Genomic DNA, 24,436 nt, shown 5'->3' with positions numbered 1-24,436 from the left:
GGTGACATGGCCATTATAAAGTTGATGGAGTAGTCAATTTCAGATTCTTCTGCGATTATGGGTAATGATTTCCACCTAAGAAACCTTTATTTCTTATAAAGTAAAATATAGTATCAAATTGGATTGGGATAAAGACTATTTTGGTTAACAAAATTTTGACCCTTATTTCTCAATTAAAACTACACTTTTAATTTGTTTTTATCATTTAAAAATGAAATTTTATATTTCATCTAACTTTTTCGAACTGGACAAGCCACAGGCTCAAAGCATGTTAAGGTCAATATAAAGTCCTAAATAAATTCATTTCAGATTTCTAAAAAGAAAATTAAGCCTGACGGAATCTTAATTTTATAAAGTTTTATGTGTTAGTGCAACTTGAGAATGATCGAATCTAGCTAAATGGACTTAGATTTAATTCATCTTCAAAATTGAAACGCTACATTTCATTGAACATCTAAGACAAGGTGAAGGGTGATGTTGCACGAACGTTTTGTGAGCTAAGCTTGAGGCGGGCTGAAAATGTCCGAAATTAATTCATATTTAAAATTAAAAAATCTGATATATATTTCATTTATTACGCTAAAGTCAAATCATTTAACCATTAAAACAAGTTAGGTTAAAAAGTCAATCCTTAGAAAGAAGACTAACATAAATTCTACCAATTTTCTTAGGTTAAATTTATAATGAAGTTTGACCAAATCTAAGATTTAGACATAGATTTAGTTAGGACGTACATTTTAAGATTCAAATCCCATGATTTAGAACAAGTAACATATCTATATTTGTTATAGAATTGTTTTTAAATCACTTTTCGTAATTTGTATAATATATTAATTTAGTGGTTTAAATATAACATAAAAAAGCTAACATTTTTTATTAATGTATAATATAATTTTTTTATACTAATAATATATTTTATTATTTAAAGTTGTGATATACGTATAAAAGAGGTATATACATCCACATGAATCATATAATGACTTTACATATTGTTTTCTTTGCTAATTAAAGGTTGGAGCACTATTCTAGATTCTTTGAACAATAGCATTGATTGCCTTTCTGTTTTTCTTTGAATTCTCCTGAAACCCAAATCTATGGCTCTCATCCCATCGTAACGGCGCAAGACAAGAACTATTAGGGTTGATTTTTGGAGAATTACAGGTCTAGAAATCTGGCACGTCGATGATGAACGGTGAGACATTGAATTCATCTCTGGAAGCTAAAGCATGGCATGAAAAAGTTGAATGAAGCTCTCTTTCAACTACTTTCCATTCACATGCATGTAAACTCTATCACCATTTGTGGCAGTGTCATTTTCAACTATAACACCTCACCATTCGTAACTGTATTAACTACTCATCAATATCTCACGGTGTTGCTCACATGTTACACCGCACCGGTGGTCACCAAAACACTTTAATGTGTTTTGCATAGAAAGGTTGATGATATATACAGCCTCTTAAAGAAGCATAATGCATTAACGTGTGGACGGCATTTTGAGGATGGTCCTATAAGTAACTCCTACATGTCTGCCTCAGATTTAGCTCATCATCTTAGTAATTATACCACGCCTGGATTATGCTCTCCACACTTCAAATTCTAGTTTAGGGTTGGTCAAAACGTTTCTTTATCACCAAATTCAAGACTCATGTATTTTAAAAAAACTAATAGTGCAATGTACTTCTCTGCCAGAAACCCAATCATGTTTTTATAAATTAAATGGTCAGTCTTATTATTGGAAAACATCAGAATTAGATTCCGGTTTGTGTACATTATTACAGGAATTATTATTGTGAATTGTTGTCATCAAATACTTTATATTTATCACGTTTTCATTAATGTTGGAAAAATTAAATATTGATTTATTAATTTTCTTAAATGATACTTGTCTGAATTAAACTTCAATGCTTAACAGGTTAATTGTTTTGGAACAGAAGAAAATAATATATTTAATTTGAATATGTTGAACTAAGTACCAACAAAATTTCTATGGCGTGATCAAGAATTTCGGTGTTTAAGTGTATATAGGTTAAGCATGATTTATTAGTTTCTGGACTAGTCTCTATCAAACAACACCATTGACACCTAATATATTTAAAAGCGTACTTGTAAATGGAAAAAAAGAAAAAAAATGGAAAAAACTTAATAAGCAAAAGCACTCCTAAAATGTTAAAACTTAAATGAATAAACTACGATATTCTTGATTGAATTTTGATTTGTCTAATTTGTAATTTAGCACAAGTGACGGGTGCATTATTTCTATATCGTTGAGTGAACTCAACGTGCATTCTTTCACTGCAAGTCAAAATTAATATTAATATTTTAAAGTAATGAAATTCATTTAAAGATTGATTTATTCTAACACACATATCGACGAATGAACGGAGTTAATTATTTCTTCCCTATTTATTTTTATTTATATAATGATATTATTTTATTGTTTAGATTTATTCATTTGAGATATAGGTATGGGTTTGAGAAATAAACGAGCATATTGGCGTTTGCTCGTGATGACTATGGTAGATGTGGGTTACAGAGGTTAGCTCGTGATGCTTAGTTTGTCGAGGGTATGGGAAGACGTCGACGGTGGTTCTCTGTTCACCATTAATGGTGAAACTCTGAGGTGGATTCTTTAACGAAAATCAGGTGATGAACATGATTTTGCTTCTGTGAAGAATCAATGAAGATCCCAACTGTAATCAGGTGTTCCTAAGGAATGAAAACATATCTGAAAAAACATCTGATTTGTGCTTCTTTTTTTTTTTTCGTAAAAGGACCTTTCTGACAATCTAAGATTACTAAGAAAACGTAAAGTACTTTCAATGTTTGAAGTAATATTGAACCGTTACTTAATAATGATATTTTGATAATTTTTTTTAGAGATGTGAAAACGGGTAATCCGGTTCGACCCGGCTCGACCCACCACGAGTTGGTCACTTAGTGAGTAAACTCAAACCGGTTAATTTACTAGCGAACCAGAAAAACTTGAACCCGACCCGACCCACCACAGGTTGGTGGGTAAACGAGTTGGCTCACTAGCTCATTTAATTACATATTTTTTTTAAAATAATAAAAAATACAAACTTTCTGTAATTTAAATTTAAACAATTTTCACTCCCAAAAAATTATGTTAAAGACAATTCAAAATAATAATAAAAAGTACAATATAATCCAAATGTTATTAAAAAACAAACACAAAAATCATACAAATAAGTTTTTTATATTCATCATTTTTTGTTCTTGTTGTAACCCTTGACCCTTGTTCTTGTTGTCTCCAAATTCACTAATAAAGATTTTCCTAATATCAGAACAATTCCGACAATCAATATGAAAGCAAGTACCATGAGAGTGATTTGTGAGAGCAGAGGTTACTTTTTTGGTATACACAGTGAGTGAAGAAAGTATTTTATTTTTTTAGGATTTCATAAATAAAATAATAAATTAAAAAAAATAAAATTAGGTAGGTGGATTGGTAGGCCAACCCGGCTTACCACGGGTTCAACCCGCATGAGTCGGGTCTAAATGAGCCGAGTTGAAATCTGACCCGCATATAAGTGAGTTGTATTTTTCAAACCCAACCCGGCCTGAACCCGTGACGGGCCGGGTTGACTCGCGGGTTGTGACCCATTTTGACAGCTCTAATTTTTTTAATTAATATTATAATAATAAGACATGTCATATTTTATTGATTTATTTAAATTTATGTTTAAAAAATATTTGAAACGGACATAAATTACTATGTATGTATTATTAAAAATTTATTAAAAGAATTTTTTCCATTATTTAATAAAAAATTATGTATCTTAACTAGCTATTTCTTATGACTGATGTTAATTAATGTAAATTTTCAAACCTAGTGACAATATGATTTGTAGTTAATATATTTATAATGTAGAAAAATATTGATCCAAATCTAAAATTAAAATCTAGATATTCTGCTTGAGTTGGTTTCTTCCTTTGTGCGTGAAGCAAGACAAACAATGAAGTGGAAGAATAAATATTTGCAGAATATTTTGTCCTAGCCATGCATAAACTATAAAAAAATTCTAAAAGATTTAAGATGGTCGAAGGATTCCCTACGTAAGTGACTCACGATTTGGATATAGAATATATGGATCCAAAATTTTATCTTTTAATTTACAATTAATTTTAAAAAATTGATTCATAAGTTTTGATAATTTTTTTTTTTACTTAAGTATCTCATAAATTTATATATTTTTAACTAAATTTTTATTATAATTTTTCATTGTTTTGTGTATATAATTTGTTTTATATTTTTCACTGATTTATGTGTTATTTAATTTAGCAATATTGATATGATATGATTTTGACTTTGCATTGTCATTTCATTTCCATATAAAAAAAAATAAAACAGTTTGATTACGTTTTAAGTTCATAAAGTTTATAAACTTGTATACGTTGAATTGAGTCTGTATTAAAAATTTACTTTTATTGGATCAGGATTTATACTTTTCACATATAAAAGAGATATTGTTTATTGGCAAACACAACACCACAAACTTACACAACCAAAAAATAAATTAAAGATCTTAATTATCTCTAAGGAAACCTATACCGTTTCCTTTTATAACAATAATCAGGTTTCACATTTTTTTTTCTAATTGCTTAAATTTGTTGTTCTATTTGAGATTGAAAAATAAAAAAAGTCAACTTTTACCCTAATTAATGGTAGAGACTAAATTAAAATGAAAAAAATTGTAAATACTTAATAGAGCAAAAAATTATAACAAAGTTTAAATTAAAAAAAATTCTTAAAATTTAAAAAAAAAAACGTATAACTTAAATAAATTATTTTTTAATTATGAAATGCAAACAATAATAGTACAAGCAGTCACGTTATTCCAAACAACATAAAAAATAAAACAATAAAAATGCAATTGAAATATGTAAAGCTTTGTTGAATATTCAATCCAACAACAGCTTTTTAAAAAAATAATAAAAAATAGTTTTAGAAATTTTAAAACTGTCTAAATATTATTCATTGAAAACTGAAACAGTAACTATGATAAACATAGGGATGCAGGCGTAGGCGTGCGGTTCTGATAAAAGAAAAAATTGCAAGCAACACTTATATATATGGAGCTGCATAGCCCCACAGAAAAATGGACATGAGACTGAGAGTTTTGAAGGTTTAAATGGTAAGTGATTTATGTCCGTATAAATATTGAAAGACTCGTATCATGATTTTAATACTATATTAAAACGTAATTTTTTAAATTTAATTCAACCGTTATAAAATAAAGTTTGTATCTCATTTATATATTATAAATTGATCTTATTTTTAATCGACGTAAAATTTTTACTTATTATTATCCGTTTTATTTGGTTAAATTAAAGTGGTCCCATATATTTGTGGAAGTAGTCGACGAAGAAATTAGTTTTGTGTTTGATTCCAAGTGGAGAATTTTGAGTGCGAATATATTAGAATGCAGTGGCAGTTCGAAGTGGACCACAAAGAAAGATGAAACTAATGTGAGAAAGGCAGGAATACTTGAAGACAATGTTGCAATCTCTTGAATAAACATTATTCTCTTAAACATCATGTCACAGTTAATGTGTTGTTTTGAATTGGTAGTGGTGAGGGTGCACTGGACATTAATAGTCATGTGGGTTCGGTCAGAGTGAAGTTGAGGAATGTGGTCCATAACAGAACACACTTGGGTGCCAACATTGTGAGAATCCAAAGGGAACCCTGTTAGTTCAAAACTCAGTGTAATACTTCTCGTATAGTACCACCTTCCACTTGCGGCCATATGTCACATAAGTCCACCCATAAATGAGAAAGTCCTATGTCTCACTTCAGATGTCGTTTTTGTTCAGACAATTCATATTTATTACACGCCTCCAACCCAAACTTGTTAGGCCATAAACCTCCAATTGTTATCAATAATTTATAGCGTACCACACTTTTCAGAGTTTCATTTTAATGTTTATACTCTGATCAATGGAAAATTATGTTAAATTTCACTTTTATGTTTTCTTTGATATACAGGTATGTCCCTTGTGAGAATACTTTTAGTTTGTTTCTCTTGAATACACGTAGCACTAGTGGGGATGAGACAATGTGTATATAATTTCTTTACATGCAAGTATTATGTTTATGTGGGGAGGTCTTCATTCCGCACCGTATCAAACTTGTGGATCAAACACATCCATCAAAATCAAATAATAATTTCAAAACATTAAAAAAATAAAGCTTTGCTCTCGTCACTTTAATAAACCATTTCCTCATAATTTATATTAGTTCAAAAATAATTTGTTATAACAAATTTTTATACCGGTTAAAATTCATGTAATATAATAAATGATGTTGCATTCAAAAAAATGTAAATAAGTTAATATTTTTTATACTAATTCTAGTTATAATCGGTATAAAAAATGAACATGATTACATTTTTGTAATATAGAAAAAAAATTTCTATACAAATTCTAATTATACTTAGTATGTAAAGTCAACATGAAGACATCTTCTTAATAAAAAAATAAAATTTTTTATATAAATTATAGTTATGATATATATATAAAATAGTACTTTTTATCTTTTATAATTGTAAACACACAAATAGATATTCAAATACTTAATTCTCATTTTCTTTTCCACTTTCTTGCTCACCTCTTTCTCTTTCATGTTCATTGTGAACCAAATTTATTTAGTGTCACCTCATTCATCGAAGCTTGTCATTTATCATTGTCGATAATTTAACATAGGAGACATTGTTGCTCATATGGGAGTGTTGCCTTCTCCAACAAGAGGTGTCTGGAGGTCTAGTGGGATTGCATTTTGCAGTGACACGCGAGGTGATATGGTTTTACATGTTGTTCGTGGCGGTATATTTGCTTAGGTGCGGTGGAGTGTGTTGCAGCATTTCTCAATGATGCTTGTGATGCACAAGTGTACACAATGTAAGGATTTTGCGATGGTGAAACTCACTTTGGCTTCGACACTGCTACAATAATGTTTGTAGTCTCATGCCTTCTTTGTCGAAGTGTGAGGAGAATTGGTGTGACTTTGGTAGTGAATTGTGTATTGATATTGATTGAAAAAGATAAAAAATGAAAATGATATCGTGGGTATAGAAAAAGACACTTTCTATATTGATTGCTATTGTACTTTCTATACGAGTTCTAAAATCACTATAAAAAAAACATTTTTTCAATTGATATAATAAAAATTTCTTGAATTGTACTATAAAAATAACAGTTAAATAATATATAAAAAAGTTCTACATTATTATCTTACAAAATTAAATTGAAGATAATATCAATTATATTAATTTGTCACATATGTCAATATCTTAAAGTAAACATTTGAAATGCATTACTATAACATAATAAAGTTAATAATAGAGAGTATTTTATTCAATGTAAATGTTTCATGCATAACTTGTATGTAATGTCTTCATTCTTAATAATTGAAATAGCATTAATAAAATAAATATTTTTACTATATCATTTTGCAAAGCATATTGATCTATTTTAAAAGATCACAGACTATTACAATTTGTTAAGTAGTTGCTAATTAAATTTCTACATTGAAACTTTAAAAAAATATAGATATTAGTCCTAATTTATCTAATAGTCAAATAATAAACACGACAATATTAATATTGCTTAAGAAAAGACACTTCAGCATATAAACTAACACATGACAGTTGAATGTGTGACCACCAATCTTAAATGAATAAAGCGACACTTTTCTGTCAAATTAAGTTAATGGATTGATTAAAGTATAAATTTAAAAAGAATATGAAGACCCATCTTAAAGTAACATTAAAAATAGAATAATTAAACATTAGAAGATGGAATTATGTGAACATTACACGAAATTAAAGTTATCTTACATTAATTTTCTATACATTAACGATGTTTGAATTATTAGTGACAGAAATTTTGTTAATAATTAAGCTATTAACCTATTTTGTTTTTTACCATGCTGACAATGATGCTCCTTCAGAAACATTAGCCACCACCGCCACCATTAATTCGTTGAATGACAATTGATGGACGGTGTTGTTGACAAGTGCGTGTACACTCAAATATTTTTTGAAGCTGCTCAGAATCCAAGTTATTTCCCAGTTATTCTATTCTGGAAAACGTTAAATTGGGTCATTCATGTTTTAAAAAATATTTTATGAGAAAGAACTTCTTGAACCACAAAAATTCTAACACAGTCACGCCTTATTTATATTTGGTGATTTAGTTTTGAGAGGACATAAAAGGAAAAGAGCTGAATTGGTATAAATGAACATCATTGTGATAAAATGCGACTGAAACTGAGGCTGACCTATGACGATTTTCTTTCACGGATTTGTTCAAAATGTCCATTCGTGTGATAAGATTTCACACTTCTACAACCCATGATCAACTAAGCCATGTGACATGTTCATCTGGAAAATGAAAGAGGAGGCAATTCAAGGATTGATGGAAATTCAGAAGGATAAGAGATATCTTAAATACTTCTTTCGATAAATATGATAAAAGAGAAAAAGGAAAATAAAATAAAGATTTAAATAACCTATGAAGAGAAAAATAAAGATAAATTTGATAATTTTGACATAATTTAATTGTATAAAAAAATAATTTATAATAAAAACAATCTTTAAGTTTAACTTAGTTAGGATGTAATTATGTTAGAAAAATAAAATTTATATTTATTTTTATATACAATCTTATAAGCGGTAAATTTTTTAAGAAAAATATCTAATTTATAAGAAAATGTTTGTCAAATTACCTAATGCTTTTAGGAGATGGAACACTCCATAGCTGTTAGATGTCACATTTTGAATGAATATATTTTTTTAATATTAAATTATAATAAGACAAATATATTAACCCATTTCGATTAATTAAAAGTTTCATCCTATAAAATTCATTTAATAAAAATCCATTTCAATCCATTCATTAATAACTTTTTCGATCATATACACTGATTTCTAATCAATCACGAAAATATTATTTAACAAACTAGATTATTATTTTTTTCTAAAATTATTTTTTTGAAACATATTTAAGAACATGTTTTAAGAAAATAATTAACAAATCAAGAAAAAACAATTGTAAAATGATTGGTGGAGTTATTTTTGACCAGTGATGTATTTAAGGGATGGTCTATTGAATTTTAAGAAATAATAGATCATTAATTATTAATGAAATTACAGGAATAAATTGATCTGATATGTCTTATTCTTTTTTATATATTTTGTAATACATGTATTGAATTTAATTACAAATAGATCAAATGAATGATTACTAAATTGATTTTTTTGTTACCGAATAATTATTAATGATCTTTCCACAAACCTCAATTAATATAATTTTAAACTTAACTGTTAGAAAAATCACTGCATTGTTTCACATCCATGTAAGTTATCCTTGTTAAAGGATAGAGAAGAAAGAAAAACGATGTTACTCTTTGAAATAAGAAAAGAAAATATTACGTAAAGTATTAAAATATGTTCATCAGTACGTGTCCGATGTTATACGAATGTTTGACAACTACTAAAATAGTATAGATGTAACGTGTTAAAATTGTACGTTATTTCGAGGCGGGGACTTCAAAACCAAACAGCCCCCTAATATGACGTTTATTCATAATATTAACATCCACTTCACACTGACAACTGTGTGTTAAAATAAAAGAAATTTATCTTTCTAAATAAAAATGATTCCATGTGTATTTTTATATTATAAGAGTTGAAATGCGACAAAATGACATGTGCAGGGAAAGTATCCAATGCGTATAACGGTACAAGGAGATCTATAAGAAAGAAAGACGGAACAGTTTTTTTGTTTTCCATACAAACGGGATTAATAAAATATTTTCTTACAATTGTTTTTTACAAAATATCCAATTATCTCGTAAAAAGTATAGTTGGATAAAAATATAAATAATTAACATCTTAAAATATAAATGACAACAAACGATATAAAAAAATAGTATAAAGATATTAGAACGAATTATTTTGGAAGTTTTACATTGATGAAAGATAATGTCAATTTAATATATATAAATAAGTGCAAATTTCACTTTATAAATTAATTTTGTGAAATTGAGTTAGATTTAAAATTGACTTTGATCTATGTAACTCTATTCTAATAATATTTATTGTAATTGGGTATGTTTTTTAGTCTATCCTATCAAGCTATACTTTGATGAGATATATGAAAAACAGGTGAATAAAAACTTATATTTATTTTGAAAGTTGATATTGTATTAAAAGATTGCTTAATTATTTATTTATTTTTTGTTAGGGGTAATGATGAAGTGCAGTTAATGCAAAGTCTCAGCATAGTTTTCAGAAAGACAGGAAGCAATAATTCAATGATGGAAATTGGCCAAGGAGAAGAAAACAACTAAAGACATTTCATGGTATGACATGTTGGTTTGTGTGTGCATTGTTTGGACAGGAAGTTAAGGCATACAACAACTACGAGCATTCAAAATCCATAATAATCCTTTTTCATACATCACTTTTTTATTTGGGGGCACACATGCATTAATACTATTTATGATTTGAAATCAATTTTTTCCCAAACTTCGCTATTTTGCAGTAATAGTTATCTTCATGTTAGGTAATGTCACGATTCTAATTGATCCCATTTTTTAAATCTTTTTTTAAGGCGGCATCTCGATCGGTATAGTATTTTTCTTCTTTTCTTTATTTTTTAACAGATGACATGTTTCTTTAAAAATAGTTTTATTCAAGTAAAGTAGAATCATTATCAATGATAAGATTATTTTCTAACATTTAATATATTTCGGTACTCATAATTCAAACTTGAAAACATTGATTACAGTAATAATTTTACCTTTGATTCATATATTTAACAGTAACATATGATATTTTTATACCCTAAATAGTTTTGCACTGTGATTTAATAAAAAAGAATTGATTATTTATTATATTTAAATTAATTTGAAATGCAAATGAAGTATACTATGAAAATTGAGTATAAGAAAAATGTTCAACTCAAAGCAAACAAGGGAATGGAATTTCAACGGAACGGGTTTTGTTGGTCCCCTCATAATTCAAAATCCGCAAGAATCCAACTATTATTTTCTTTTGAGATGAATAAGCAGTCAAAAATATTCAACGACCGCATTTTATTATTTAAAAATAATTCGAAAATATATATAATCCTATTTGCATGCCTAGCTAATGGACACACCGCTTTATTGGCAGTGTGTCCTCTGTTCCCAGAATTGTGTCTGAGAGTGTGTCTAGAACGGATCTTACAATCCCATACTCTCACCCCCTTCTCTCTCTCTTTCTCACTTTCTCTTCCTGCTATTTCAAGCTTTGTACTGTTCGTTTTTCTCTCTCTTCTAGTCATGGGTTGGTTGGAGTTGGGACTATCGTTTTCTCGCTCTCGTGAAGTGCATGTGAAGCTTGCTGAGAGATCTGAGGCTTAATAATCCAAACGGGTCGCCTTCCTTTTTCTGATTCAGGCGTTTGAGGTGTTTGCCTTCTACTTTTTTCGATTATACCTTCTTCTTTATTTCTCTCTCTCCTTTTGCTCCCCCCTTTTCGAAGAAATGTTACATCATGTTCTTTACGCCTCTGCTTCATTAACTCCCTCTCATTTTGTCACACTCTCCGGGATAACGTTGTTCTATCTTGAGTGAGTCAGTTAGTGCACTTCTGTGGAGCTTTGAGCTAATGGGGTGTTTGCTTCTTCTCTTCTTTTTGCTTCGTTAGCTTAAAAATTGTGACTTCTGGCGTTTGAAGCTGTTGGGGTAGCATCACTATTTTTGTGGTCTGCAAAGTTCCTTCCTTTTGGTTCTTTGGTTAGTTCAATGGGTTTGGTTGAACGTTGGGCTATGTTTGTGCAGTATGTGGTGGGGATTTTGGTGGTTGGAGATTCTCCTTGAAGGGTATTTTTTTGTTACTGGGTCGAATCTTGGTGGGTCTTAGTGTTGGTTTTTTGTGTTCATGGGATAATTGACCATGGGAGTCGCTGTTTCCCTTTTTAGGGAGTTTGAATTCTAGCCTTATTTTTGGCATTTCCGGGGTGATTAATGGGTGTTGAAGTTTGAACATTTTTTTTAGTTTTCCTTTTTACGCTATAACAGTGAAAGCTTGGCACTGTTATAGACAAAAATGAGCGTTTTTCTGATTTGTTTTATTAATTTAGAAGGGATTCTGCTGTTAGAACGGCTGGTGTTCTGATCATGACTAGGGCTGTCCGTAGTAGGGTGCTTAAAGATGCCAATGGTGATATTAGTGATCATCTTCGCAACCACATCCATTTGACAAATTGCATTCATCTGAAGAACCATATGCACAAGAACAGCCCCATTCTGGCTGACAGGTCAATCATGAGAGACCTTGTTGTGCTTCAGAGATCGCGGTCTCTTCGAGACCCTTCTGCAAGTCCTCCATCATGGCACTCGCCTTCTGTGGTTGACATGCTTTTCAAAAGAGTTGAAAATGATGCGGCGTCTCAAGGGGGGAGAAGGTCTGTAGGTGTTGAGAGAAGGAAGGAAGGGAGAAGATTATCTGGAACTTCACCACCCTTGGTGAGTATAGCTTCATCAAGAGTTGCCCCAGGTGAGATTGGTAGGGGTACTGATGGGATAACGGCACCTAGTGAACGTAGCAGCAGGAGTGGAGTGGGAGATGGCAGGAGGGTTGGGAGAGAGGAATCTGGTAGGAGGAATGAAAAGCCTGACTTTTTGGATGTTAATCAAGAGGACCCTCTCAATCAAGCTGGGAAAAGTTTGGCTGAAGATGTTATTTCCAGGCATTCCGAGTCTAAAGATAGAAAGAGCAAACAGAGGGGCAAGAATGTTCGAGATTCTCAAGTGAAGACTCTTTCTGAGCAGCTGAATGATGTTCCTTTGGATTGTGATGATCTAGCATCAACAAATATTCATTTTCGTGGAAGGTTTCCTAGACAGGAGAAAATTATCGAGGAGGCAGATTCCCGGGTGCGCAGTAGTGGCAGTGGAATGAATAGGGGGAAAAGGCGTAAGTTTCGAAGTGCTCGAAGAACTCGTGTTGCCACAACATCAAGAGAAATTGGAGCTGAGAATGAACTTTCTGTGGCTTCCAACTCAATAGCTCAGGCTTCAGCCCACCAGAAATATCACTTGGAGGGGGCTGATGAGTTTGCAGATGATAATGTTACTAGGGCTCCGAAAAATGGGTGTGGCATTCCATGGAATTGGTCCAGAATTCATCACAGGGGTAAAACATTCCTTGACATGGCTGGAAGAAGTTTGTCTTGTGGTTTATCAGACACTAGGTTGAAGAAAGGGACATTTGCTGACAATGGAAGACATATTTCTGAGATGCCTGTGGCATCTGAGCATTCGAGCTCATATACGAAGTCTGATGCAGAGGCACTGCCCTTGCTAGTTGAGGCATCTGTGTCTCACGCAAGCACTGAAAATGCTTGTTGGGATCATGACTATTCTGGGGAACTAGGTCTTTTTGGTGATAACTTATTCAAGCGTGATATTGATTCTGATCTCGCATCCGAAGCTAGATCTGGTGATCAGCGTAAGTTGAGAGGGAATCGCCACAGTCGACACCAAAGTTTAACACAAAAGTACATGCCTCGAACCTTTAGAGATATGGTTGGGCAAAATTTAGTGGCACAAGCTCTTTCTAATGCAGTAATGAGGAGAAAAGTTGGATTGTTGTACGTGTTCTATGGTCCCCATGGCACTGGAAAAACTTCTTGTGCACGCATATTTGCAAGAGCTCTGAATTGTAATTCTTCAGAACACCCAAAACCTTGTGGATTTTGCAATTATTGCATAGCGCATGATATGGGCAAGAGTAGAAATATAAAGGAAGTAGGTCCAGTTAGCAATTTTGACTTTGAGAGCATCATGGACCTACTGGACAATATGATTGTTTCTCAGCTTCCATCACATTACAGAGTGTTTATTTTTGATGACTGTGATACTCTGTCGACGGATTGTTGGAATGCTATATCGAAGGTCATTGACCGAGCACCTAGACGTGTCGTTTTTATCCTTGTCAGTTCTAGTCTTGATGTCTTGCCTCATATAATAATATCCAGGTGTCAAAAATTCTTTTTCCCAAAGCTGAAGGATGCGGATATTATACATACTCTGCAGTGGATTGCAACCAAAGAAGGTCTAGAAATTGAGAAGGATGCCCTGAAACTGATTGCATCAAGGTCGGATGGATCTATGAGAGATGCTGAGATGACCGTTGAACAACTTAGTTTACTTGGACAGAGAATATCCGTTCCCCTTGTTCAGGAATTGGTAAGCTGTTTATTTGTTAGTGTGTTTCTGTCATGACTCATTCTTACACTGGATTATATTTCTACTGTAAACTACTGGAGTTATTTTTTGTTAATTTGCTATGCGTGAATTGCTCTGAAGTTAAATCCTTTGTTCAGGTAGGGCTAATCTCTGATGAGAAATTGGTGGATCTGCTTGATTTGGCATTATCTGCAGACACAGTTAACACCGTGAAGAATTTAAGAGTGATAATGGAAACCGGTGTGGAGCCATTGGCTTTAATGTCACAACTTGCTACAGTAATTACAGATATACTTGCTGGGACCTATGATTTCGCAAAAGAAAGGCGAAGAAGGAAGTTCTTCCGTCGACAACCATGTGAGTAGAATAATCTCATTTGTTGGCAGCACCCAGTTTTTTAATTTAAGCCTCATCATTTTGTAAAAGCATATACATTGTGCATATACATCTTTTTTACACCAGAATTGTCCGTCTTGATAAATCTTTTATATGGCTAATTCCTTGAATATAGAGTTTTGTTACTGTAGGCTGGAGAGTCTTGCTCTAGTTTCATACTAGTGATCACATTTTCCTTTGTCATACTTCCAAAAATTGATGATACTAATTTCTGTTTCAGTGTCCAAAGAAGACATGGAAAAGCTGCGCCAAGCTCTGAAAACTTTATCTGAGGCTGAGAAGCAACTGAGGATGTCCAATGACAAGCTAACATGGCTGACAGCTGCTTTACTTCAGCTTGCTCCGGACCAGCAATATGTGTTACCAACATCATCTGATAATAGTTTTAACCATAGTCCGTTCACTCTAAAAGATGCAGATGCGAGAGAAGCTGCTAGACCGAGTGGTAATCCTGTTGACATTCCTAACAAAACTAGACGACTATCAATGGATGCTAGAATTGAAAATTTCCATGCTGGAAGCTCAGCAGATGGTCTGACAAGGGGTCTTGGTTCTGAGAAAAAGCGACACAGTGTGTCTGGTTTTACTCCTCAACATACACATTTCCCAGCCACTGATAAGATTAAGATAAATGAGAGGCAAATTTTGGGTAAAGGCCGGAAAGAAATTGGAGAGATATGGTTAGAGGTGCTTGAGAGAATACAAGTTCCTGGTCTGAAAGAGTTTCTGTTTAAAGAAGGCAAGCTGATCTCTGTTAGTTTTGGGGCAGGTGAGTGTCTAGTCTGCACAATGCTTACACAACAACACATCTAATAATATTTTGTATTCATATGATTAAAATTTTCCCCTTAAAAATGCCATTCTCTGTGTTGATATAATATTCATAATTTTTTAAATGCATTTTAGATCTAGAGGAACTAGGGGATAAATTAGTCTTCATATATCTAGCTGTAGTATCATGCCAAAGTCCTGAAAACCTTGTTTGCCAGAATTGTTGATGTTATTATTTTTATCATAAAGTTGAAATGGCTAACATTCCTGTGATGCTCACCTTTGGTGGTGTCATAATCAGTGTTAACAATGTTTTACATGAATTCCAGGTTGGGAATAATTATGGAATGAATTGACTTTGCATGTGATTATTCTGAATATAGTGTTGTCAACCTGATGGTCTTGTATTACTATTACTATTATAGTAGATTGAAAATTTGGTTCAGGAATCAGGGTCTGTTCTAGAACTTATAATAAAGTTAAGAGAGGTTAGTCTGCAGCAAACACTACCTTACTAAAACATACTATGAGCTTTATCTTTGAAGTATTTTTGTTTCACTCTGTGCTTGTGCATTGATATATCTTTTTAATAGTATTTTTCCATTTTACCAGTTGACCTTTTGCATCTTGCTTAATGCTGCTCCTGTTTAATTTTTACTCTACTCATTAACATTCATTATTTATCTATATTTTATGGTTTATGTTCCAGCTCCAACTGTGCAGCTAATGTTTAGTTCTCATTTGACCAAATCTACTGCCGAGAAGTTCACAGGCCAAATCTTACAAGCATTTGAATCTGTCCTTGGATCTTCTATAACAATAGAAATTAGATGTGAGTCAGGCAAAGATGCTGGATCTGCTGTTCAACAGCCTGCTACTAATGATATTCTGTCTCAGATAAGAGACTTTAATGGTGTTGGTTCTCAAGCTCATCCAACATTAACTGATTCTGTTGAAAAAAGAAGGGGTGAAATTGTAGAAGAAGCATCTTCTCAAGTGGAGCACAAGACTAATGAGCAGCAGGTAGATGGTCATGGAACGTCTTACAGAAAATTAGAAGGTAAAAGTATAGGACAGACATCAGTTTCCCAAAACAAGGCAATCGTTAAGTCAGAGTTAGACCAAAAAAAGCTTATGGAGCAAAATCAAAGTCGAAGTCTTGTAAGAAGCAAAGTATCTCTTGCTCATGTAATCCAGCAAGCAGAAGGCCAGAGAAGTGGGTGGTCAAAACGTAAAGCAGTTTCTATTGCTGAGAAGCTTGAACAAGAGAATTTGTAAGTTACCATTCCACCGTTTTGAATTATTAAGCTTTGGAATTTGGTGTTATCTTGTTTGAGTGATATGGTAATGTCTCTGTTATAACTCATAAATGACGATTAGTTTGAAAATCATTTACTCCTTAGGAGACTGGAACCAAGATCAAGAAGCTTGCTATGCTGGAAAGCATCAAGAGCAACTCGGCGAAAGGTAGTTCATTTTATTGAATTTTGTAAACAATTCATCAAGGGCATGATTGTGTTGCTTGTGATATCCATTACTTTCGTCTAAGTTATTGACATTATTATTGATGTTTTTAATTGATTGGTTTGGCAGCTGTCACGGTTGAAAATTCGTAGCCGAAAACCACGTGCACTGCTGAATCTGGTCTCGTGTGGGAAATGTCTGTCTACAAAATCTCCGAGGTAGTTTGCATGTTGGAATGTTGTGGGTTGATTCAATACCCATTTGTATTACCTGTATTTAGGCTTTTTCCTCAAGTGTTATAGGGTCAAGCCTTTTCTATTCTTCTTTTCATTTAATTCAATAAAAGCATGTAGCTATATATATCAGATGAAGAAAATGTAGGAAAGTAGTAAATCCCATTTTAGTGATAAGATGTTGTATATTTTTCCTTACCATAAATTTTATGCAAATTTTAACTCGTTAATTTGCTTTTTGCTTTGGACTTCTAATCATTATTGCTAAATCACTTGTCGCCATGCTCCCATGCAGTAAAAATGGATCAAATTCCTGTAAAGTGAAACTGCACTTAGAGAAGGTGATTCATTGTTTATGTGTCATAAGAACATTTCTAAAAGTGAGCATCAATAGTATTAATTAAATGTTTTGAAACATGTTTGATTAATTAAGGTTTTAAAAAGGGGAGACTGGAGATTTATTTTGTTTTGTAAGACATTTGATCTTTTCGTCCGCAAGTTTCGAACAGAAAGAAGACAGTTTAAAACATTTTCAATTTGAAAGTTTTGGGTACAAGAAAATTGATAGCAAAAGAAAATTCGACTAATTTTGAAATCAGAAGAGCTTACTTAGGAATATTGAAATTGGAATTATCAATTCTGGTGAGTCTATTACAGTCACCATCAATGTTTTGATAAGCTATTGACTGGATTTAGAAAATTTAAAAATTTCTTTTTGAAATTTTGAAAATTCTAAAATCTATTAAACTCAAATTAAATTTCAAAATTCGAAAAATCTAGAATTGAATTACAAATTTGAGAAAATCTAGAATTGAGTTTCAAATTTTGAAAAATTTCTAAATTAGATTACGAAATTCAAAAACTCAAATCAAATTTTAAAATTCAAAAATATTCAGAATTTCAAAAATTCAGAAATGAATTTTAAAATTAAAGAAAATTCAAAATTAGATTTCAAAATACAAAAAATTAAAATAAGATTTTGAAATCTGAAAAATTCAAAATTTGATTTTCAGATCCAACAAATTTCAGAACCATTTTTGAAATTCTAAAATTTCATAACCGAATTTAATTATATATATATAATTCCTAGGATTATAATGGACACAATGAAATTTACAGGTGTAGAAAGAAAAGGTGTTGGAAAATAGCCCCTCCAACCAAACTTCTTGTTGGTAGCAAGCCCAATGGACTTCCTCGTAGGTGTGATGTTTTAAACTTCTTATTTATTTTTTTTTTCTCAACGGAAATTATGTTATATCAATTTCATACAACTTGTTTAAATTAATCATTTTCATAAAATATTACACTATTTTTATTTAATAACTAATAATATTTGTTCAATGTCCCACTTCAACAATGTATTTTAAAAATAACTATATATGTTTGTGACTATTTATTTATTGTTATACAAAAAGTGAGTGATTGTCTCCTTCCTAACATCTTCCACGGAAGAGAAGAAATTTAACATGTATTAATGATTCAATCATTGATTTAGGTACTGCACATGCTGGTTCTAATAATATTAATTGTAATAATGATAGATTAATAATAATAAATAATAATAATAATATTAATTATTTTAATATAATTTTCACTATTTAATTTATATTTAAATTTATATCATCTTTATCATAAAAAATAAAATACTAATCACATATAATTTTATTTATTAAAATATTTTTTAATGTATCATATTTATCACATTATAAATAACTTTTATTTCAAATCCACTTAAATTACAACATCTTTTTCTTAATTTAAACAATATTACAATCCACTCTTCATTTTCGGAAATCTATCTATTCAATCTTTCTCCCAGTGAAACATACAAACAAAATTTCATCAATAAAAAGAAATAGCAAGAAAGAATGCAATAATAAAGTAAATATTGTTCAGAATTATTAGAAAGTGTGCAGCTATGAATACAATTTAACGAGTTTTATATAATATCTTGTGAGTATAATAAAATGCACTAACTTCACCTTTTCCATACCAAAATCACAAAACCAAAATAACAAATAGTCATTTTTTTCAACAATTGGCTTTTTAAGACATTTTTGAATAAAAACCGAATATGTTAATTATTTTTTCCAAAGTATCAGATCCCACATTTCAACTTTCACTCAACTTTTGAATATTTCTATTAGTCTTCTTCACTGCATTGTACAGTTGTTCGTTTCTTGCTCTTTGTTTCTGCATACAACAACAAGTGTTTTTCAAGGGTCTTTATTAAGTGCAATGAGAGAACCAAGTACATTTATATATATATATTTTTATTTTTACTTTATTTTTTCTCTTTTTTTACAATTACCACATTTTTTTAAAAATACAATATGATTTCTCAATAAATAATTGGTGTTTTAGTGTTTAATGGTTATTTAACATAGATAAAATTCTTAAATATAATTTTTTTAAATACATGCCTCATATTATAATTAAATTTTATGCGGAATAAATTTTAATATATAATGTTTTTAAATGATTGAAATGCAATTAACAAAATAAAACAAAAGAAGAAAGATATTGTAAATATATAATGATATTTTACATATTTTAAGTAATGATAATTTTAAAAAAGGTATATTAAGTATTCTTTAATACTTTGAGTGCAATGTTTTCTGGTGGTTGGTTTTTTTTTTTTTTTATCACTTTATGGAATTACTTGGCTTATACTGCGTCTTTTGCTCAAAATAGACGGAAACTGAGTTCATGAGTGAGCAATTAAGAAATTTGTGAAAAGTGGAAAGAAAACGCAGGAGCTATGGCAGACGCAGATGATACTCTTGGAAGTACCTTTAGTGTTAAATTTGATGATATATTTGCATATGCAGATACTGAAGAAGTGAGTATTGATGTTGGTGAAGCACAGCTGCCATCGCTGGGAGAGCTAGACCGTATGATTTTTAATTCATAATTGCATCACATCTATCTATTATATAGGAAAATGACAAAATATTTTATTGTTTTAAGTTTCACATGTTTTGCTTTAATTAATGTCCTCTTTTATTGGTTTAATCAATAAATAATATTAGCTGTATATGTTTGTCGAAAGTATAACGGGAAACTATATTTAAATTAACGATAAGACCATATGCATTAAGATTGTTATTCACAGTCTATGAATTCAATTTAATAACAAAATTATTCCCTTCTGTGACGGGAAAATTAGTGAAATTTGGTTATAATTTGCTGCATGTGTATTTATAATTTACCTATTTTATAAAGTGTTCTATTGTTTAAACATATATATGACGTATATTTCATGTACTGAAAAAGGTATTTCAAAATGAATTATTTTGTGTGGCATTGATTCTATTGAGACCTATCTAGCTAGCATAATGATATATATATTCAAATTTCGTCACCACCCAAATTGTATTTAATTTAACAAAGTTTAATATATTTTCACGGTCTTAACTTTTTTTGTATGCTCAAGACATTATAATAAAAAAAAATTGACTATATATATGCACTTCTCATATCTCATCAATTATTATTATTATTAGAGCAATAATAGAAAATAGTTGTTTATAAATAGAAAAACGTTTAAATTAGAAAGATAGAATTTTGTGGCTATTATATCACTTTTAAGATTAAGAAAGCTTTGAATGAAAATATAAAAATTTCACATAAGCAAACAAAAATTACTTCATGAAAGTAATATTTACACGTATAAATGAAAAAATTATACAAGATTCATAAAATTTCAATTATTGTATACGTGATAAATTCTTTTATAGTATTCTAAAAGAATCTGGTTAATATTAATTGATTGAATATAATAATATTTTTTTATTGTTTAAAAATGGTGATTGGAAATCAATCATAATAATGCTTTCTTACAATTTTCTTTCATTTCAATATAAGACACCCCTGAAGATTTAGAAATTGTATAAAAATACAGGAAAAGATAAAAGGGAAATATATGTGGCAGCAGCTTCAGGAAATTGGAGTGAGACTTCCTCATGTTGCCGAATCCATCCTTATTGGTGGCAAATTCCAATGACTAATAGCAGACTTACAGCCCTACACATTGCTGTAATTATGGGAAAAACCAGTTCTGTACAAAAGCTGATAAGTTGTATGAACATGCAAGATTTGGAAATTCCCATGGCAGATAGGAATACACCCTTTTGTTTGGCTGCCATAACAGGCAACATCCCAATTGCTGAAATTCTGCTGAACAAGAATGGAAGGTTGCTGTGGATTAGAGGCCGAAAAAATATGCTGCCGATTCAATTAGCATCTTCTGCAGGCCACCTTAAAATCACACACTTCTTACTTCAAAAAACATTAAAGGACCTACACGACCTACACAACAATCTAACATTCCAAGAAGAAATCGTCAAGCTATTTTTCTTTACCATCACCAACAACCTTTACAGTATGCTCATCCACCTTCACAACTGTTTTCACTGCACTGTCTGCTTTCTTCACTTTGCATGTTAAACAATAATTTATATTTCTTCCATTTTTCTCTTGCCTAAGCCTTCCTGCATTATATTCTTTCACTTCATTATGCCCGTTACAGCTGTGGCATCAGACTTGTTGGATCGCTATCCAAAATTGGTTACTGTAGAAAATGAAGAGCGATCGACACCTTTGGAAATCCTTGCTCAACTTTGTGAGTACTTATAACTCCTAAAAAATTTATTTTTCTAGCTCATAGATGTTACTTTAGTTTTGTGAACCTGACTCCATAGCCAGGGGTGCACTGCAATTTGTAGTCCTTTTTCTCTCGCCGTATACCCTACAAATACATACCTTCTTGCCCTAGACGTATCTACATGTACAAGACGATTATCTCCAAATAAGAATATATAGTTTCCAACACGATCGCACTGTTGAATCAAAACGCAGCTGATGTACCTCGACTAACAAAGTTTGTCTTGTCAGGTGATAATGAAAACACTACGTGTGATGAGAAATAAATAAATAAATAAAGATAAAAGAGAAATTTAATTAACTCTTTAATTAAAAGCTAAATTAAAATCCAACATGTACTTTATTCAACTAAATACCATGCTCAGATGACTAATAATTAATTTAAACTCAATGGCAGCATTGTCCAAGGAAATTACTGACCATCTAAAGTTAGTGAGCTCGATGTTTAAGCGAATGGAAGAAGTGAAAGAGTCTCTCAACTCTGAACAATTGTCAAAGGCGATGTTTGATGCAGCAAAATCTGGAAACGTTATGATATTAGAATTTCTTTTTGAGTACCATCCATATTTGCTATTTGAAGTGAGTTCAGAGAAAAGAAGCTTACTTCACATTGCTATTCTATATCGACAAGAAGATATATACCGACTAATATTAAGCAAGGGAGATTCCAAGGATTTGATGACACAATTAGTTGATTTTGAGGGTAACAATGTTCTTCACTTAGCTGGAAAATTGCGTCCTGAACCAACATTTGTATTACCAGCTGAACATGTTCTAATGCGTAGCGAGGAGTTATGGTTTCAGGTATACAATTGTACTTGATTAATTAGGATTTTTCCTATAACAATAACGTTGTTTACGGTAATTTTCTTAAACAGAAAGTGGAGCAAATAGTTCCACCTGCAATGAAAACAATGAGAAATAAAGATGGTTTGACTCCTAAAGAAGAATTTTATCGGTCCCACAAAGAGTTGCACACAAAATCTGTATCTGGAGTGAGAGGTTCGGCAAATACTTTACTAGTGGTGGCAACTCTTATCATCAGCTTAGGGATCACCGGAGCTATAACAGTTCCCATCGATGATATTGATAGTACAATCACTCCAATGTTTCGGAAGAAGACATGGTATACGTTATTTTTTGTGACAATTTCAATTGGAACATACTTATGTGCATCATCTATATTGTTCTACGCTTCAATTATTCTTCCCACAAGGTGGAAACCAGAACATGAGTATGTAGGGTTGGTGCAAACAAAGTTGGAATTTGGGAATATGGCACTTTTTTCCTCCCTTGGATTCATGTTCATTGCCATTGCTTCGGGTTCCATATTGATCTTTGACTTCTTACCCAACTGGATCTTTTATTTCATTGCTGGGATTGGTTGTATCCCATTGATTGTGCATCCTACGCTTGACTATGGTCTATGGACTCACTCTGCCACCTCCGTCTTTACCTTTTGCCTGGCAGCTCTTCGGCAGAAGGCAAACTTGTTATCTCCAATCCGCGGTTAACTTTAATCCATTTCAAAACAAATTAAGCTCTAAAGACTTGGAATAAATTAGTACATAGTATTTTTGTGCTCAGGATTGTGTCTCTTTAGCAACATGGAAAGTTTGCCAGATAGTTTTAAATTACAATATCTTGTGTGATTACTTTTATACGTGAATCTATAATATAAATTTTTTTCTACTCATCAGAAAAAGGTCTTATGTATATGCCTTTGAAATGGTGAATAGTAAGGTCAACATTTACTAGCCTCAGATTGGCTTCCAAATCACTGTTAGGGATAGGTTGATCTCATTCTAAGATGGAAACTTTTACATGAAAACCAAAAAAAAATTTCTACACCTAATAAAACCTGATATCAAAGGCACATTTGTATGAACTATGCTTAATAAACTAATAATACCCAAGATTATAAATGGTAAAAAAAAAAAAATACTGGGAGCACCCTAATGTTTAATATTAAAATCCCTTTGGTGGAACAATAATACGAATTAAATTATTAGTTAGGGTTTTGCTGTTACTTTTGCATATCATAGTGGTGGGCCCGCGTTTCCATTTTTCTCTCATCAATGAATTTTTTTTCCTGCTTATATAGAGTTGCTTTTAATGGATCTGCTGTTAAAAAATAAACTGAAATTAACTATATTTAAATATGAGAGTTGAAAGCCAAATTTTGTATAACTATAAGGACTAAATGATAGCTAAATTTAATTTTTAATAAGAAGACGTTTAATATTTTAAGGATTAGGTTTAACGCTAGTTGGAAAATTAAACTGCAGAGCATGTGGATCTTGGCACTCTAATTCACATCACAGTTTACATCTTGGACTTGCTCCTTTTCATTATTAATAAAATCCATTTAAAATTGTCTCTGGATTTCGTCCGCACATGCTAAATACAACAAAACAAAACATAGGAATAGTAAAAGAGTCACAGCAGATCCATTATCAGCAACGTAGTTTGAAAGTCATTTTCTTTACTCATTATTAAAATCATTTTTCGAGGACTTACTGTTTTTTTGTCAAAAACACACTTTCAACTCGCATTAAAATATTAGTAACTTTTGTTTAGTTGTGTTTGGTGGCTCAAGTTAAATTGATTTAAAGATTCAAGAAGAAAACATCGGGTGAGA

At 31.2% G+C, this 24,436-nt stretch overlaps 2 protein-coding genes across 2 annotated transcripts; both read left to right on the top strand.

Moving 5' to 3' along the window:
• Positions 1 to 11,180: 11,180 nt before the first annotated feature.
• Positions 11,181 to 17,360, top strand: LOC106775833 (protein STICHEL-like 3). Its single transcript, XM_014663044.2, has 6 exons — positions 11,181 to 14,266; positions 14,404 to 14,623; positions 14,883 to 15,431; positions 16,143 to 16,707; positions 16,837 to 16,900; positions 17,027 to 17,360. The coding sequence occupies exons 1-6, from the start codon at positions 12,194 to 12,196 to the stop codon at positions 17,117 to 17,119; spliced, it is 3,564 nt and encodes a 1,187-aa protein (XP_014518530.1). The 5' UTR covers positions 11,181 to 12,193; the 3' UTR covers positions 17,120 to 17,360.
• A 2,531-nt stretch (positions 17,361 to 19,891) lies between these two features.
• Positions 19,892 to 22,617, top strand: LOC106774942. The gene is made up of 4 exons (XM_022787259.1): positions 19,892 to 20,024; positions 21,035 to 21,514; positions 21,662 to 21,754; positions 22,193 to 22,617. The coding sequence occupies exons 1-4, from the start codon at positions 19,892 to 19,894 to the stop codon at positions 22,615 to 22,617; spliced, it is 1,131 nt and encodes a 376-aa protein (XP_022642980.1).
• The last annotated feature ends 1,819 nt before the right edge of the window (positions 22,618 to 24,436 follow it).

Source organism: Vigna radiata, chromosome 10, assembly GCF_000741045.1.
Source record: "Vigna radiata var. radiata cultivar VC1973A chromosome 10, Vradiata_ver6, whole genome shotgun sequence".
NCBI classification, from domain to species: Eukaryota; Viridiplantae; Streptophyta; class Magnoliopsida; order Fabales; family Fabaceae; genus Vigna; species Vigna radiata.
Note: the sequence above shows the minus strand (reverse complement) of the source record. Positions and strands in the feature narration are given on the sequence as shown.